This window comes from Triticum aestivum, chromosome 5D (assembly GCF_018294505.1).
Source record: "Triticum aestivum cultivar Chinese Spring chromosome 5D, IWGSC CS RefSeq v2.1, whole genome shotgun sequence".
In the NCBI taxonomy this organism is placed as follows: Eukaryota; Viridiplantae; Streptophyta; class Magnoliopsida; order Poales; family Poaceae; genus Triticum; species Triticum aestivum.
In genome coordinates, this window is record NC_057808.1 from 298384338 (window position 1) to 298399011 (window position 14674).

At 44.5% G+C, this 14674-nt stretch overlaps 1 protein-coding gene and 1 non-coding gene across 3 annotated transcripts; both read right to left on the reverse strand.

Moving 5' to 3' along the window:
* Positions 1 to 8630: 8630 nt before the first annotated feature.
* On the reverse strand, positions 8631 to 8712 carry TRNAK-CUU (transfer RNA lysine (anticodon CUU)). The gene is given in 2 exon segments: positions 8631 to 8666; positions 8676 to 8712. It is a non-coding gene; the product is annotated as a tRNA-Lys (tRNA).
* Positions 8713 to 8908: 196 nt separating this feature from the next.
* Positions 8909 to 13376, reverse strand: LOC123121311 (protein SAWADEE HOMEODOMAIN HOMOLOG 2). Of its 2 annotated transcripts, none has more exons than XM_044541243.1 (9): positions 13164 to 13376; positions 11270 to 11358; positions 11042 to 11087; positions 10768 to 10975; positions 10613 to 10673; positions 9982 to 10033; positions 9707 to 9850; positions 9450 to 9569; positions 8909 to 9280 (listed from the first exon to the last, which is right to left on the reverse strand). In XM_044541243.1, exons 1-9 carry the CDS (start codon positions 13200 to 13202, stop codon positions 9233 to 9235), a joined length of 807 nt encoding a protein of 268 aa, XP_044397178.1. In that variant the 5' UTR covers positions 13203 to 13376; the 3' UTR covers positions 8909 to 9232. The 2 variants fall into 2 exon arrangements, with proteins under 2 accessions (XP_044397178.1, XP_044397177.1); XM_044541242.1 differs by having other exon boundaries at positions 10613 to 10682; positions 13164 to 13375.
* Positions 13377 to 14674: the final 1298 nt, after the last annotated feature.

Sequence of the window (14674 nt, forward strand, 5' to 3'; positions counted from 1 at the left end):
GTATCCCAATACCTCATTCAATCTCGTTACCGGCAAGTCACTTTACTCGTACCGTAATGCATGATCCCGTGACCAACCACTTGGTCACTTTGAGCTCATTATGATGATGCATTACCGAGTGGGCCCAGAGATACCTCTCCGTCATACGGAGTGACAAATCCCAGTCTCGATCCGTATCAACCCAACAGACACTTTCAGAGATACCTGTAGTGTACCTTTATAGTCACCCAGTTACGTTGTAACGTTTGGTACACCCAAAGCACTCCTACGGCATCCGGGGGTTACACGATCTCATGGTCTAAGGAAAAGATACTTGACATTGGAAAAGCTCTAGCAAACGAACTACACGATCTTTGTGCTATGCTTAGGATTGGGTCTTGTCCATCACATCATTCTCCTAATGATGTGATCCCGTTATCAATGACATCCAATGTCCATAGTCAGGAAACCATGACTATCTGTTGATCAACGAGCTAGTCAACTAGAGGCTTACTAGGGACATGTTGTGGTCTATGTATTCACACATGTATTACGATTTCCGGATAACACAATTATAGCATGAACAACAGACAATTATCATGAACAAAGAAATATAATAATAACCATTTTATTATTGCCTCTAGGGCATATTTCCAACAGTCTCCCACTTGCACTAGAGTCAATAATCTAGTTACATTGTGATGAATCGAACACCCATAGAGTTCTGGTGTTGATCATGTTTTGCTCTAGGGAGAGGTTTAGTCAACGGATCTGCTACATTCAGGTCCGTATGTACTTTACAAATATCTATGTCTCCATTTTGAACACTTTCACGAATGGAGTTGAAGCGACGCTTGATATGCCTGGTCTTCCTGTGAAACATAGGATCCTTAGCAAGGGCAATAGCTCCAGTGTTGTCACAGAAGAGAGTCATCGGGCCCGACGCATTGGGAATTACCCCTAGGTCGGTAATGAACTCCTTTATCCAGATTGCTTCTTGTGCTGCCTCTGAGGCCGCCATGTACTCCGCTTCACATGTAGATCCCGCCACGACGCTTTGCTTGCAACTGCACCAGCTTACTGCCCCACCATTCAAAATATACACGTATCTGGTTTGTGACTTAGAGTCATCCAGATCTGTGTCGAAGCTAGCGTCGACGTAACCCTTTACGACGAGCTCTTCGTCACCTCCATATACGAGAAACATATCCTTAGTCCTTTTCAGGTACTTCAGGATATTCTTGACCGCTGTCCAGTGTTCCATGCCGGGATTACTTTGGTACCTTCCTACCAAACTTACGGCAAGGTTTACATCAGGTCTGGTACACAGCATGGCATACATAATAGACCCTATGGCTGAGGCATAGGGGACGACACTCATCTTTTCTCTATCTTCTGCCGTGGTCGGGCATTGAGCCGTGCTCAATTGCACACCTTGCAATACAGGCAAGAACCCCTTCTTGGACTGATCCATATTGAACTTCTTCAATATCTTGTCAAGGTACGTACTCTGTGAAAGACCAATGAGGCGTCTTGATCTATCTCTATAGATCTTGATGCCTAATATATAAGCAGCTTCTCCAAGGTCCTTCATTGAAAAACACTTATTCAAATAGGCCTTTACACTTTCCAAGAATTCTATATCATTTCCCATCAATAGTATGTCATCCACATATAATATGAGAAATGCTACAGAGCTCCCACTCACTTTCTTGTAAACACAGGCTTCTCCATAAGTCTGTATAAACCCAAGCGATTTGATCATCTCATCAGATCGAATGTTCCAACTCCGAGATGCTTGCACCAGCCCATAGATGGAGCGCTGGAGCTTGCATACCTTGTTAGCATTCTTAGGATCGACAAAACCTTCCGGCTGCATCATATACAATTCTTCCTTAAGAAAGCCATTAAGGAATGCCGTTTTGACGTCCATTTGCCATATCTCATAATCATAGAATGCGGCAATTGCTAACATGATTCGGACGGACTTCAGCTTCGCTACGGGTGAGAAAGTCTCATCGTAGTCAACCCCTTGAACTTGTCGATAACCCTTAGCGACAAGTCGAGCCTTATAGATGGTCACATTACCATCCGCGGCTGTCTTCTTCTTAAAGATCCATTTATTTTCTATGGCTCGCCGATCATCGGGCAAGTCAGTCAAAGTCCATACTTCGTTTTCATACATGGATCCTATCTCGGATTTCATGGCTTCTAGCCATTTGTCGGAATCCGGGCCCGCCATCGCTTCTTCATAGTTCGAAGGTTCACCGTTGTCTAACAACATGATTTCCAGGATAGGGTTGCCATACCACTCTGGTGCGGAACGTGTCCTTGTGGACCTACGAAGTTCAGCAGTAACTTGATCTGAAGCTTCATGATCATCATCATTAACTTCCTCCCCAGTCGGTGCAGGCACCACAGGAACATCTTCCCGCGCTGCGCTACTTTCCGGTTCGGAAGGGGTGACTATCACCTCATCAAGTTCTACCTTCCTCCCACTTACTTCTTTCGAGAGAAACTCTTTCTCCAGAAAGGATCCGTTCTTAGCAACAAAGATCTTGCCTTCGGATCTGAGGTAGAAGGTATACCCAATGGTTTCCTTAGGGTATCCTATGAAGACGCATTTTTCCGACTTGGGTTCGAGCTTTTCAGGTTGAAGTTTCTTGACATAAGCATCGCATCCCCAAACTTTTAGAAACGACAGCTTAGGTTTCTTCCCAAACCATAATTCATACGGTGTCATCTCAACGGATTTCGACGGAGCCCTATTTAAAGTGAATGCGGCAGTCTCTAAAGCATAGCCCCAGAATGATAGCGGTAGATCGGTAAGAGACATCATAGATCGCACCATATCCAATAGAGTGCGATTACGACGTTCGGACACCATTACGCTGAGGTGTTCCAGGCGGCGTGAGTTGTGAAACAATTCCACATTTTCTTAAGTGTGTGCCAAATTCGTGACTCAAATATTCCCCTCCACAATCTGATCGTAAGAACTTTATTTTTCTGTCACGTTGATTCTCAACCTCACTCTGAAATTCCTTGAACTTTTCAAAGGTATCAGACTTGTGTTTCAGGTAGACATACCCATATCTACTCAAGTCATCAGTGAGAGTGAGAACATAATGATAGCCACCGCGAGCCTCAACACTCATTGGACCGCACACATCGGTATGTATGATTTCCAATAAGTTGGTTGCTCGCTCCATTGTTCCGGAGAACGGAGTCTTGGTCATCTTACCCATGAGGCATGGTTTGCACGTGTCAAATGATTCGTAATCAAGAGACTACAAAAGTCCATCTGCATGGAGCTTCTTCATGCGCTTGACACCAATGTGACCAAGACGGCAGTGCCACAACTATGTGGGACTATCATTATCAACCTTACATCTTTTGGTATTCACACTATGAATATGTGTAACACTACGTTCGAGATTCATTAAGAATAAACCATTAACCAGCGGGGCATGACCATAAAACATATCTCTCATACAAATAGAACAACCATTATTCTCGGATTTAAATGAGTAGCCATCCTCGCATTAAACGAGATCCAGATACAATGTTCATGCTCAAAGCTGGCACTAAATAACAATTATTGAGCTTTAAAACTAATCCCGTAGGTAAATGTAGAGGTAGCGTGCCGACGGCGATCACATCGACCTTGGAACCATTCCCGACGCGCATCGTCACCTCGTCCTTCGCCAGTCTCCGCTTATTCCGCAGCTCCTGTTTTGAGTTACAAATATGAGCAACCGCACCGGTATCAAATACCCAGGAGCTACTACGAGTACTGGTAAGGTACACATCAATTACATGTATATCACATATACCTTTGGTGTTGCCGGCCTTCTTGTCCGCTAAGTATTTGGGGCAGTTCCGCTTCCAGTGACCACTTCCCTTGCAATAAAAGCACTCATTCTCAGGCTTGGGTCCATTCTTTGGCTTCTTCCCGGCAACTGGCTTACCGGGTGCGGCAACTCCCTTGTCGTCCTTCTTGAAGTTCTTCTTACCCTTGCCTTTCTTGAACTTAATGGTTTTATTCACCATCAACACTTGATGTTCCTTTTTGATCTCCACCTCCGCTGATTTCAGCATTGAATATACCTCAGGAATGGTCTTTTCCATCCCCTGCATATTGAAGTTCATCACAAAGCTCTTGTAGCTCGGTGGAAGCGACTGAAGGATTCTGTCAATGACCGCGTCATCCGGGAGATTAACTCCCAGCTGAGTCAAGCGGTTGTGCAACCCAGACATTTTGAGTATGTGCTCACTAACAGAACTGTTTTCCTCCATCTTACAACTGAAGAACTTGTCGGAGACTTCATATCTCTCGACCCGGGCATGAGCTTGGAAAACCATTTTTAGCTCTTCGAACATCTCATATGCTCCGTGTTGCTCAAAATGCTTTTGGAGCGCCGGTTCTAAGCTGTAAAGCATGCCGCACTGAACGAGGGAGTAATCATCAGCACGTGACTGCCAAGCGTTCATAACGTCTTGGTTCTCTAGGATGGGTGCATCACCTAGCGGTGCTTCTAGGACATAATCTTCCTTGGCAGCTATGAGGATGATCCTCAGGTTCCGGACCCAGTCCGTATAGTTGCTGCCATCATCTTTCAGCTTGGTTTTCTCTAGGAACGCGTTGAAGTTGAGGGCAACGTGGGCCATTTGATCTACAAGACATTTTGTAAAGATTTTAGACTAAGTTCATGATAATTAAGTTCATCTAATCAAATTATTCAATGAACTCCCACTCAGATAGACATCCCTCTAGTCATCTAAGTGAAACATGATCCGAGTCAACTAGGCCGTGTCCGATCATCACGTGAGACGGACTAGTCAACATCGGTGAACATCTTCATGTTGATCGTATCTTCTATACGACTCATACTCGACCTTTCGGTCTTCCGTGTTCCGAGGCCATGTCTGTACATGCTAGGCTCGTCAAGTCAACCTAAGTGTATTGCATGTGTAAATCTGGCTTACACCCGTTGTATTCGAACGTTAGAATCTATCACCCGATCATCACGTGGTGCTTCGAAACAACGAACCTTCGCAACGGTGCACAGTTAGGGGGAACACTTTCTTGAAATTATTATAGGGATCATCTTACTTACTACCGTCGTACTAAGCAAATAAGAAGCAAAACATGATAAACATCACATGCAATCAAATAGTGACATGATATGGCCAGTATCATATTGCTCCTTTGATCTCCATCTTCGGGGCGCCATGATCATCTTCGTCACCGGCATGAGACCATGATCTCCATCATCGTGTCTTCATGAAGTTGTCACGCCAACGGTTACTTCTACTTCTATGGCTAACGTGTTTAGCAATAGAGTAAAGTAATTTACATGGCGTTATTCAATGACACGCAGGTCATACAAAAAATAAAGACAACTCCTATGGCTCCTGCCGGTTGTCATACTCATCGACATGCAAGTCGTGATTCCTATTACAAGAACATGATCAATCTCATACATCACATATATTTCATTCATCACATCCTTTTGGCCATATCACATCACAAGGCATATGCTGCAAAAACAAGTTAGACGTCCTCTAATTGTTGTTGCATGTTTTTACGTGGCTTCTATAGGTTTCTAGCAAGAACGTTTCTTTACCTACGTAAAACCACAACGTGATATGCCAATTTCTATTTACCCTTCATAAATACCCTTTTCATCGAATCTGATCCGACTAAAGTGGGAGAGACAGACACCCGCTAGCCACCTTATGCAACTAGTGCATGTCAGTCGGTGGAACCTGTCTCACGTAAGCGTACGTGTAAGGTCGGTCCGGGCCGCTTCATCCCACGATGCCGCCGAATCAAGATAAGACTAGTAACGGCAAGTAAATTGACAATATCAACGCCCACAACTGCTTTGTGTTCTACTCGTGCATAGAAACTACGCATAGACCTAGCTCATGATGTCACTGTTGGGGATCGTAGCAGAAATTTAAAATTTTCTACGCATCACCAAGATCAATCTATGGAGTCATCTAGCAATGAGGGAGAGGAGTGCATCTACATACCCTTGTAGATCGCGAGCGGAAGCGTTCAAGTGAACGGGTTGATGGAGTCGTACTTGTCGTGATCCAAATCACCGATGACCGAGCGCCGAACGGACGGCACCTCCACGTTCAACACACGTACGGAGCAGCGACGTCTCCTCCTTCTTGATCCAGCAAGGGGGAAGGAGAGGTTGATGGAGATCCAGCAGCACGACGGCGTGGTGGTGGAAGTAGCGGGATCTCGGCAGGGCTTCGCCAAGCTCGGCGAGAGGGAGAGGTGTCACGGGAGGGAGAGGGAGGCGCCAGGGGCTGTGGTACGGCTGCCCTCCCTCCCCCCACTATATATAGGGCCCCTGGGGGGCGCCGGCCCTGGGAGATGCAATCTCCAAGGGGGGCGGCGGCCAAAGGGGGGTGGCTTCCCCCCCAAGCCAAGTGGGGCGCCCCCCACCCCTAGGGTTTCCAACCCTAGGCGCAGGGGGAGGCCCAAGGGGGGCACACCAGCCCACCAGGGGCTGGTTCCCCTCCCACTTCAGCCCATGGGGCCCTCCGGGATAGGTGGCCCCACCCGGTGGACCCCCGGGACCCTTCCGGTGGTCCCGATACAATACCGGTGACCCCCGAAACTTTCCCGGTGGCCGAAACTGGACTTCCTATATGCAATTCTTCACCTCCGGACCATTCCAAAACTCCTCGTGACGTCCGGGATCTCATCCGGGACTCCGAACAACTTTCGGGTTACCGCATACTAATATCTCTACAACCCTAGCGTCACCGAACCTTAAGTGTGTAGACCCTACGGGTTCGGGAGACATGCAGACATGACCGAGACGACTCTCCGGTCAATAACCAACAGCGGGATCTGGATACCCATGTTGACTCCCACATGTTCCACGATGATCTCATCGGATGAACCACGATGTCGAGGATTCAATCAATCCTGTATACAATTCCCTTTGTCAATCGGTACGTTACTTGCCCGAGATTCGATCGTCGGTATCCCAATACCTCATTCAATCTCGTTACCGGCAAGTCACTTTACTCGTACCGTAATGCATGATCACGTGACCAACCACTTGGTCACTTTGAGCTTATTATGATGATGCATTACCGAGTGGGCCCAGAGATACCTCTCCGTCATACGGAGTGACAAATCCCAGTCTCGATCCGTGTCAACACAACAGACACTTTCAGAGATACCTGTAGTGTACCTTTATAGTCACCCAGTTACGTTGTAACGTTTGGTACACCCAAAGCACTCCTACGGCATCCGGGGGTTACACGATCTCATGGTCTAAGGAAAAGATACTTGACATTGGAAAAGCTCTAGCAAACGAACTACACGATCTTTGTGCTATGCTTAGGATTGGGTCTTGTCCATCACATCATTCTCCTAATGATGTGATCCCGTTATCAATGACATCCAATGTCCATAGTCAGGAAACCATGACTATCTGTTGATCAACGAGCTAGTCAACTAAAGGCTTACTAGGGATATGTTGTGGTCTATGTATTCACACATGTATTACGATTTTCGGATAACACAATTATAGCATGAACAACAGACAATTATCATGAACAAAGAAATATAATAATAACCATTTTATTATTGCCTCTAGGGCATATTTCCAACAGGGGGTGGGGGGATACTTTTTCTACAATCTTGGAGGGGGGCCATGCCTCGAGCCTACTGTACATACAAGGTTGGCCTGGGGCGTGGTTAAAACCCTGCCATGTAATTTTTTTTGGAGATGGAGTATTCTTTTTTTTAAAGGACACACCTTAACCTGATAGAAGTACATATTATGGTGTAAGGGATCTGCATGACAAATTTGGGAATATGATTTGCATGAAGAAATTACCTAATGTAAATATTTTTGATGATTTAATTTTTCTTTCAAAAAAGAAATGACACACCTAAACCAGATAGTAGTACATATTATGGTGAAAGAAGTTCGCACGACAAAATAGCATGCCTAAACAGATAGTTGTACTCACATGGTGAAAGCAGTATGCAAAAAAATATCACCCAAATCAGATAGCTGTACATGCTAATCATTGACACGCCCACCTAAACAGATAGTTTTTTTTTCAAAAAGAAATAACATACCTAAATCAGATAGTTGTAAATATCATGGTGAAAGCAGTTTGCATGACAAGTTTCGAAATGTGATTTCCATGAAGAAATTATCTAATGTATTCTCTCAAAGAAAAACAAATTATCTAGTTTAAATATTTTGGATTTTTTTTAAATATCACCTGCGAATCAGATAGCAGATAGTTTTTTTTCAAAAAGAAATAACATACCTAAATCAGATAGTTGTAAATAATAGTTGTAAATATCATGGTGAAAGCAGTTTGCATGACAAGTTTCGAAATGTGATTTCCATGAAGAAATTATCTAATGTATTCTCTCAAAGAAAAACAAATTATCTAGTTTAAATATTTTGGATTTTTTTTAAATATCACCTGCGAATCAGATAGCAGATAGTTTTTTTTCAAAAAGAAATAACATACCTAAATCAGATAGTTGTAAATATCATGGTGAAATTATATAGTTTAAATATTTTGGATTTTTTTTTTTAAATATCACCCTAGCTGTACGCTCTACTACCCTCTATCTGGAGAGAGTGACACGCCCACCGTGGGGCTCGAACCCACGACCACAAGGACCACAAGGTTAAGAGCCTTGCGCTCTACCAACTGAGCTAGACGGGCTGTGTGACTGCAACCATATCTAGCCATTTATATTCAGAGAGTAATGTAGCATTTTGCGGACTGCTCCTCTAGCTCAACGAGCAGAGCAGGAGACAAAATCAGCGGCTATAATCATCAAACTAAAACCGTATGTCTGTATCGAGACTGGACGCTCAAAACCAGGCGTGCAGAAGCAGAGGCAAATCGCCCCAAGAGGTTCAGAACGGCAAACACTGACATAGTGACATGGTAATCTGCTGCCAACACACCAGTTAAAATCCGGCTCTCCGCCCGCTTTGGCACCAACTTTCTCGTGTGTGTGCAAAAATTGGCTATCACGGAGCCTACTCATAGCCGTTACAGCAGCTATGTGCCAAAGAGGGGGCTTAACTACTCTCCCGGGTGTTTTACTACTAGACACAGTACATCAATAAGAACAAACAATCAGAGTGCAGCGGTCTCAACCAAGATTCGAGGGCTCCCGTTAGTACGACACAAGCTCGGATAGCAGCAGGAAGCAGATCCATGTTAGCAGAAGCCATCAAAGGTATCTTGGCCGCCTGGAGATTCTCTTGAGGTTCACCATCTCCTGGAAAAGAAAATCAGGAACTTTCTGAAGATCTGGCGAGGTTAAGTCTATATTGCGAGCATTGAAATTTATGACTCGGAAGAGAAGAGCAACATAAACACCAGGTATGACAAAACGATTAAAGATTTTATGGCTTGGCACGAGATATTCCGAGGCTAGTTGAACATACCTGGCTTTGATCATGATCATATTCAACATGGAAGAGGCATCTGCATCCCCTTATATCATGCTGTTTCCGCTGGACATCCACAACGTGCGCATCGAAATGCAGTGCTTCATCATTGCTCTCCTGATGTAAAAATTGCGAAAAGAACATAAATAACTCGAGAGCTCTGCCTAACAGTAAGAAGCCGCGGCAGGATAGAACAAAACACAACGTTCTCAGTTTCTACAAAATGCTACTCGAGATTAATCATTAGCCACTACCTTGAAACACAGGACAAGATCTCCTTTGACAATGCTTCGGCATTCTGAGGACTCCAGCGGAATGGATTGCTGGCGGACAGCCTTCCTGACATTCACCCACTCATCTTCTTCAGCCCCATATCCGATAAACCTCACCCGGACTTCCTAGAACAGCAATGCGGAGAAGATAAAACTCTGAGGAACCAAATCACCCAAGGAAATAAAAGAAGATCCTCTACTCCGCAGTTAAACAAGTCATGGAAATAACATATAAAAACATCAGTTATTCTCCTTACAACTTCTCCCAAACTTGTCTTCCTGTGTGCCAAGAAGAGGGCGACGTCGTACCTGCATGTCACAATTGAATATGAAAAATTTAGTGTCGCTGCCAAATTTAAGGAAAAAAAGGTAGATGAAAACTTGTAGATAGATATACCCAACCAAAGCATGCTAGCACTTTTTTTCTGGCTACATGCACAACGATTAAGATTTCTGCTCCATGGTATAACACTAACAAACATTACACAGAAATGCAAGCCATCCTAATCAGACAGCTAGAAGAAAGGTATAACATCCAGGTTTACTATTGACAATGCTGTCTTGGATCACTACATTATTAGGAGAGGTGGAAATAAACTGTTATGATCAAAGTCTCTTGTGCTCATTAGCTAGAAATCAATAAAGCAAGTAGATATTATGTAGAGTTAACCGATATAAATTCACCGCTATCAATGGCATACTCCTAATAAAAGAAACTGAGGTACAACAGGAGTTAAGTGCCTTGCTTTCTTCTTATGGTCACTTGATTACTCAGAAGACAATAGAATGGGGCAAAGGAAATAAGAATGAAATTGTTGCAAACAAAAGGGAGAAAGGGGAAAGGGAAAGAGGAGAGAAAATAGCTCTTGCAAGTAAAAGAGTCCTCACCATGCAGAATCCTTTGATGACTTAGCCTCAAACTGCAAGTCTTCAAATTCAGGAACCTTATCTGTAGTCTCTGAAAACAAGCCGCACATAAGAAATTTAGTAAATGGTTTCAAGCACCAAGCATAAAGTTTCAACGGACGAGTACCCATAACTACCTTTGGGTAAATCCGCAGAAAGTGCATCCTCATTGTTTGAAATACTTGTATCAAGAGCTAAAACTTTTTCTTCATCAGAAGCTGAAGTCTTTATCTCAGAAATTAACGCATCTGGTTCTGAGGCTAAAGGCTTTTCTTCAGAAGTAGTAGGCAAGGAAGCAGGTTTAGGAGTTGATGCAGGGAGCTTATCAAGGAACCATCCTCGAACCTGTTGAAAGAGATGTCATACAAACACACTCGGTGAAACATGGACAATGTAAAAAGGCATTATCACCTGTGTAGCCTGTAGAGCTCTGCTTCCGACTCGAGCTGGAGAACGACTACACAGAGGAGCAGAAAATGAGACCAACTATCAGAAGTGTCACTTACACTATCCTAAATACAGTAAGCAACAGCATATGACACACACGCTTAAAAGGTAACATAATATAACTTCAGTCTCCAAAAAAGTTCTCTTAGGAATTGCGATCGAAGTATATGTTCCCTAGGTTAAGGCACTCACTTAAATTCTTCTACAAGCTTCTGGCAGAAACTATCAACCAAGACTTGCTCTTTTCTGTCTGATGAAACCAACTTCTCCATCCTTGCAATCTGTACCAAGAAATACTTCTAGTTAGCACTAGTTAGCATGGCCAAAACAAGTAGATATAGGTATGAGGCATGACATGGTAAGCAAACAGCCATTCACCAGTTCCCAAAATACAGACACGCTGATTGGGCTGTATCTGTTTGCACATCAAGTCATCAAAACTAGACCCGAAAACATAAAATAGGAACGGGTGACATCCAGGTAGTAGTGTTAAGTTACATAGCTAAATAATACAATAATGCTCAGAAGTGTATCAAAGCCATGCCAATTCTCAAAAACAGTATTCAGCATGAAGCCATGAACGCAGAGCCCGAGTTAAAGATATAAGCGACATAGCACAACAATAACTCCATCCATAGTAATATTTATATTGTCTAGATGATCCATATCAAACTCTGAAACTAGGTGGACCGATCTATGAAGCACTTCATCTATGCCAATATAAAAAGACCCTAAGGAGCAGATCCAACTAAATTCGCCATCAAACCAGGTCAATCCAACGACCTAGACAGCTCCGATGGGAGCGCTCAACATATTTAGCGTCCAATTAATATCATACCAAATATAGTGTTAATCATATAATTACCACGCAAATAATATCCTACCTAATATCCACGTGCAACTAATATACTGCCTAATATAAACGAGCATTGCACGTACACATTTACTAGTGATAGTATTATCCCACCCCCGCTCCAAAATGGATAAGCAAGTACAAAACAATAATGCATTTACAATGTTTGCCGTCCTTGTGTCAAATGACTTGAAATTCTTTCGGAGGAAGCTATTAAGGAACAGATTGAGTGGTTTCCATCAGGAGTAAACATAATATTTTTATGCCTATTGCTCTTATACTAGAAGATGAGTGTTCAGAAACATTTTTCAATCGAAATCGAGCTGGAACTGATTGTTTCACTGGTCCGAAGGTGATGGATCCCCTTACATCATGAAAGCACCAAATTCAACTTATGCATGAACAGATGCTCACATCTAGGGGGCAAACGGAAAACAATAGGTTTTGGTGTCCATTTACCAATAGGCGCAGCTTAACGCATATGGTACATATTGCATACTAACAAACCCTTTAGACTGGAATAACCTCCAACCATTTCAAATTATCACCACAACTAAAGATTAGCTCTCAAATGCTATCTACAAACTAAATAACATAATGCAGTGCTCCAATAATTCCATCCCTACAGTTGCTTGGACTGATCATCAACTGACATTTTGGTCCAGCGTTTGGGAATCTGCCCCAACAAACAAAACCCTAGTGATCTTTTCCCCATCAGATGATCAGAAACCATTATTACACACCAGCACAGAACAATGCGCCACGGAAGTACACAACGTATTGCAACCAGAGCAGGAGAATCGCGGTATGGACAATAACCAACATTCGCATGCAGGGGGGAAAATGGTCGGTACCCACAACGCCGACAAATACGGGAAAAAAGTGTGTTATCAAAATAAGGGCACTGGAGCAACACAAATCCAATAAGATTGCCCCCGTCCAAGAGGAGCTTCCCTTTCATGGAGAGCACCCCCGCAGGAAACCTAATACAACGAGGGCGAAGGAACCGCCGCAAGCTCAAAACGCAATGGATGGGGCGGCATCGAAACGACTGGATCGCGTCGGACGGTAAGCGTCCTATTCCTATCGAACCGGAGGGGAAGCTCATAGCGTCTCCGACGCCGCAGATACGACGAATACCGGGGAGGGGTGCCGCCCATGAAGCACCGAAGAGCAGCGGCATCAGGGCAGCGAGGATGGGGGGATAGGGGGAGGGGGCAAATGGCGCTGTACCTCGGAAGGCGAGAAGCGGGTGGTGGATCGCCGCTCCATCGCTGGCCGGCGGCGAGGTCGAGGACGGGCAAGGGGAGGACAGGGGGGAGAGGGAGGCGGCTTCCAGTCCAACCACCAGTGGCACAGGCAATTATGGGGGGAGCTGCCTGTGCTGTCTCCGGATGCGCCGAGCGTGGAAAAAAAGAGGAATAAACCGAGTGCGAGAGGGGGGAGGAGGGGAAGCAGGAATCCCGGAAAAGTGGGTTGCGCCCCACCGGAAACGGCGTGGACCCCGCTGCCCAGTAGGGGTGGGGGGGTTCGGGCTCGGCTAATAATACGGCTCGGTTCCTTCGGTTTTTTTCCCTTCTATGTAAACTACGGTTGGCATCGAATTTTGATTATTAACCACCATTTACAAAACCTAAAATCGAGCAAAGCTAACCGAGCCAGGAAAAGTGACGATTCAGATTAGCACCACCCGACGAAACGAGATCTTCTATTTTTCTGCGTGAAACGAAACGAGATCACGACCATTTTTTAGACGTGTTTTAGTTGTCATCTGTGAATTTTCCTTACATTTTCATACATGTTTCAGTTAGGCCTGCCTAAGAAAAACAGGCAAAAAGCCACCATCTACACATTGTTTGGTCGCCCGCATCTAGACTTTCCGCATGTGGGATCGATTTTGACACGTTGTTTGATGTCCCGCATTTATTCGATTGTATACGCGGGATATGATAAAGAGTTAAAACCTACACATAACACACAGAGTTACAGTAGAGTTCCTTAGCAGTGTGCTCGCGATGGCAGTAAGCTGGGGGTGAGGAGGCCGTGAGGGCGGCAGCGCCGGTCACAACATCGCGTCCATCCAACAAGGTTGACATCTACACATAACACTGGCGACGCCATGGCGCTGAGGAAGAAAAATATGAAGGAGTTGCACGCCATGGTCACGTCAGTGCAAGAGGACGCAGAGGAGGAGGCCAAAAAGAACAACGCTGGCTACGGCGTCATCGTAGTAGGAAGCGAGAGAGGAGATCGAGAGGAACGGCGACGATGGTGGCTTCAATAAAGCAGGACGTGGGAGAGAAGGCAAAGAGGAACGACGATCGCCCAAGTATAGTATGAGGCGGAGAGGAGGTTGAGAGAAACGACGCTGACGATGGCGTTAGTGCAGCAGCACGCGGGAGAGGAGGCCAAGGACAACGTCAATGGTGGCGCCAGCGTAGCATGACACGAGAGTGAAGACCTAGATTAAGGGGTGCCATTAACACACATCACATATATGCATATTACGTTCCAACAAAAAAGAAGTTAGATCTACTCGTCTATGATCGTTGAAACAGAAAATGTGCAATATGAAAGTCTTGTGAAACTGCAAGATGAAGCTGCTGGTTAAAGGAAATTTCAAACGATCGACTATGCACGACGAATTTAACAAAATTCGTTCAAAATAGCTCTAAACACGAACATGAAATTAAGCATTTACGGTCGATGAAACCACGAACCGATCATATGAATGAAACCATAAC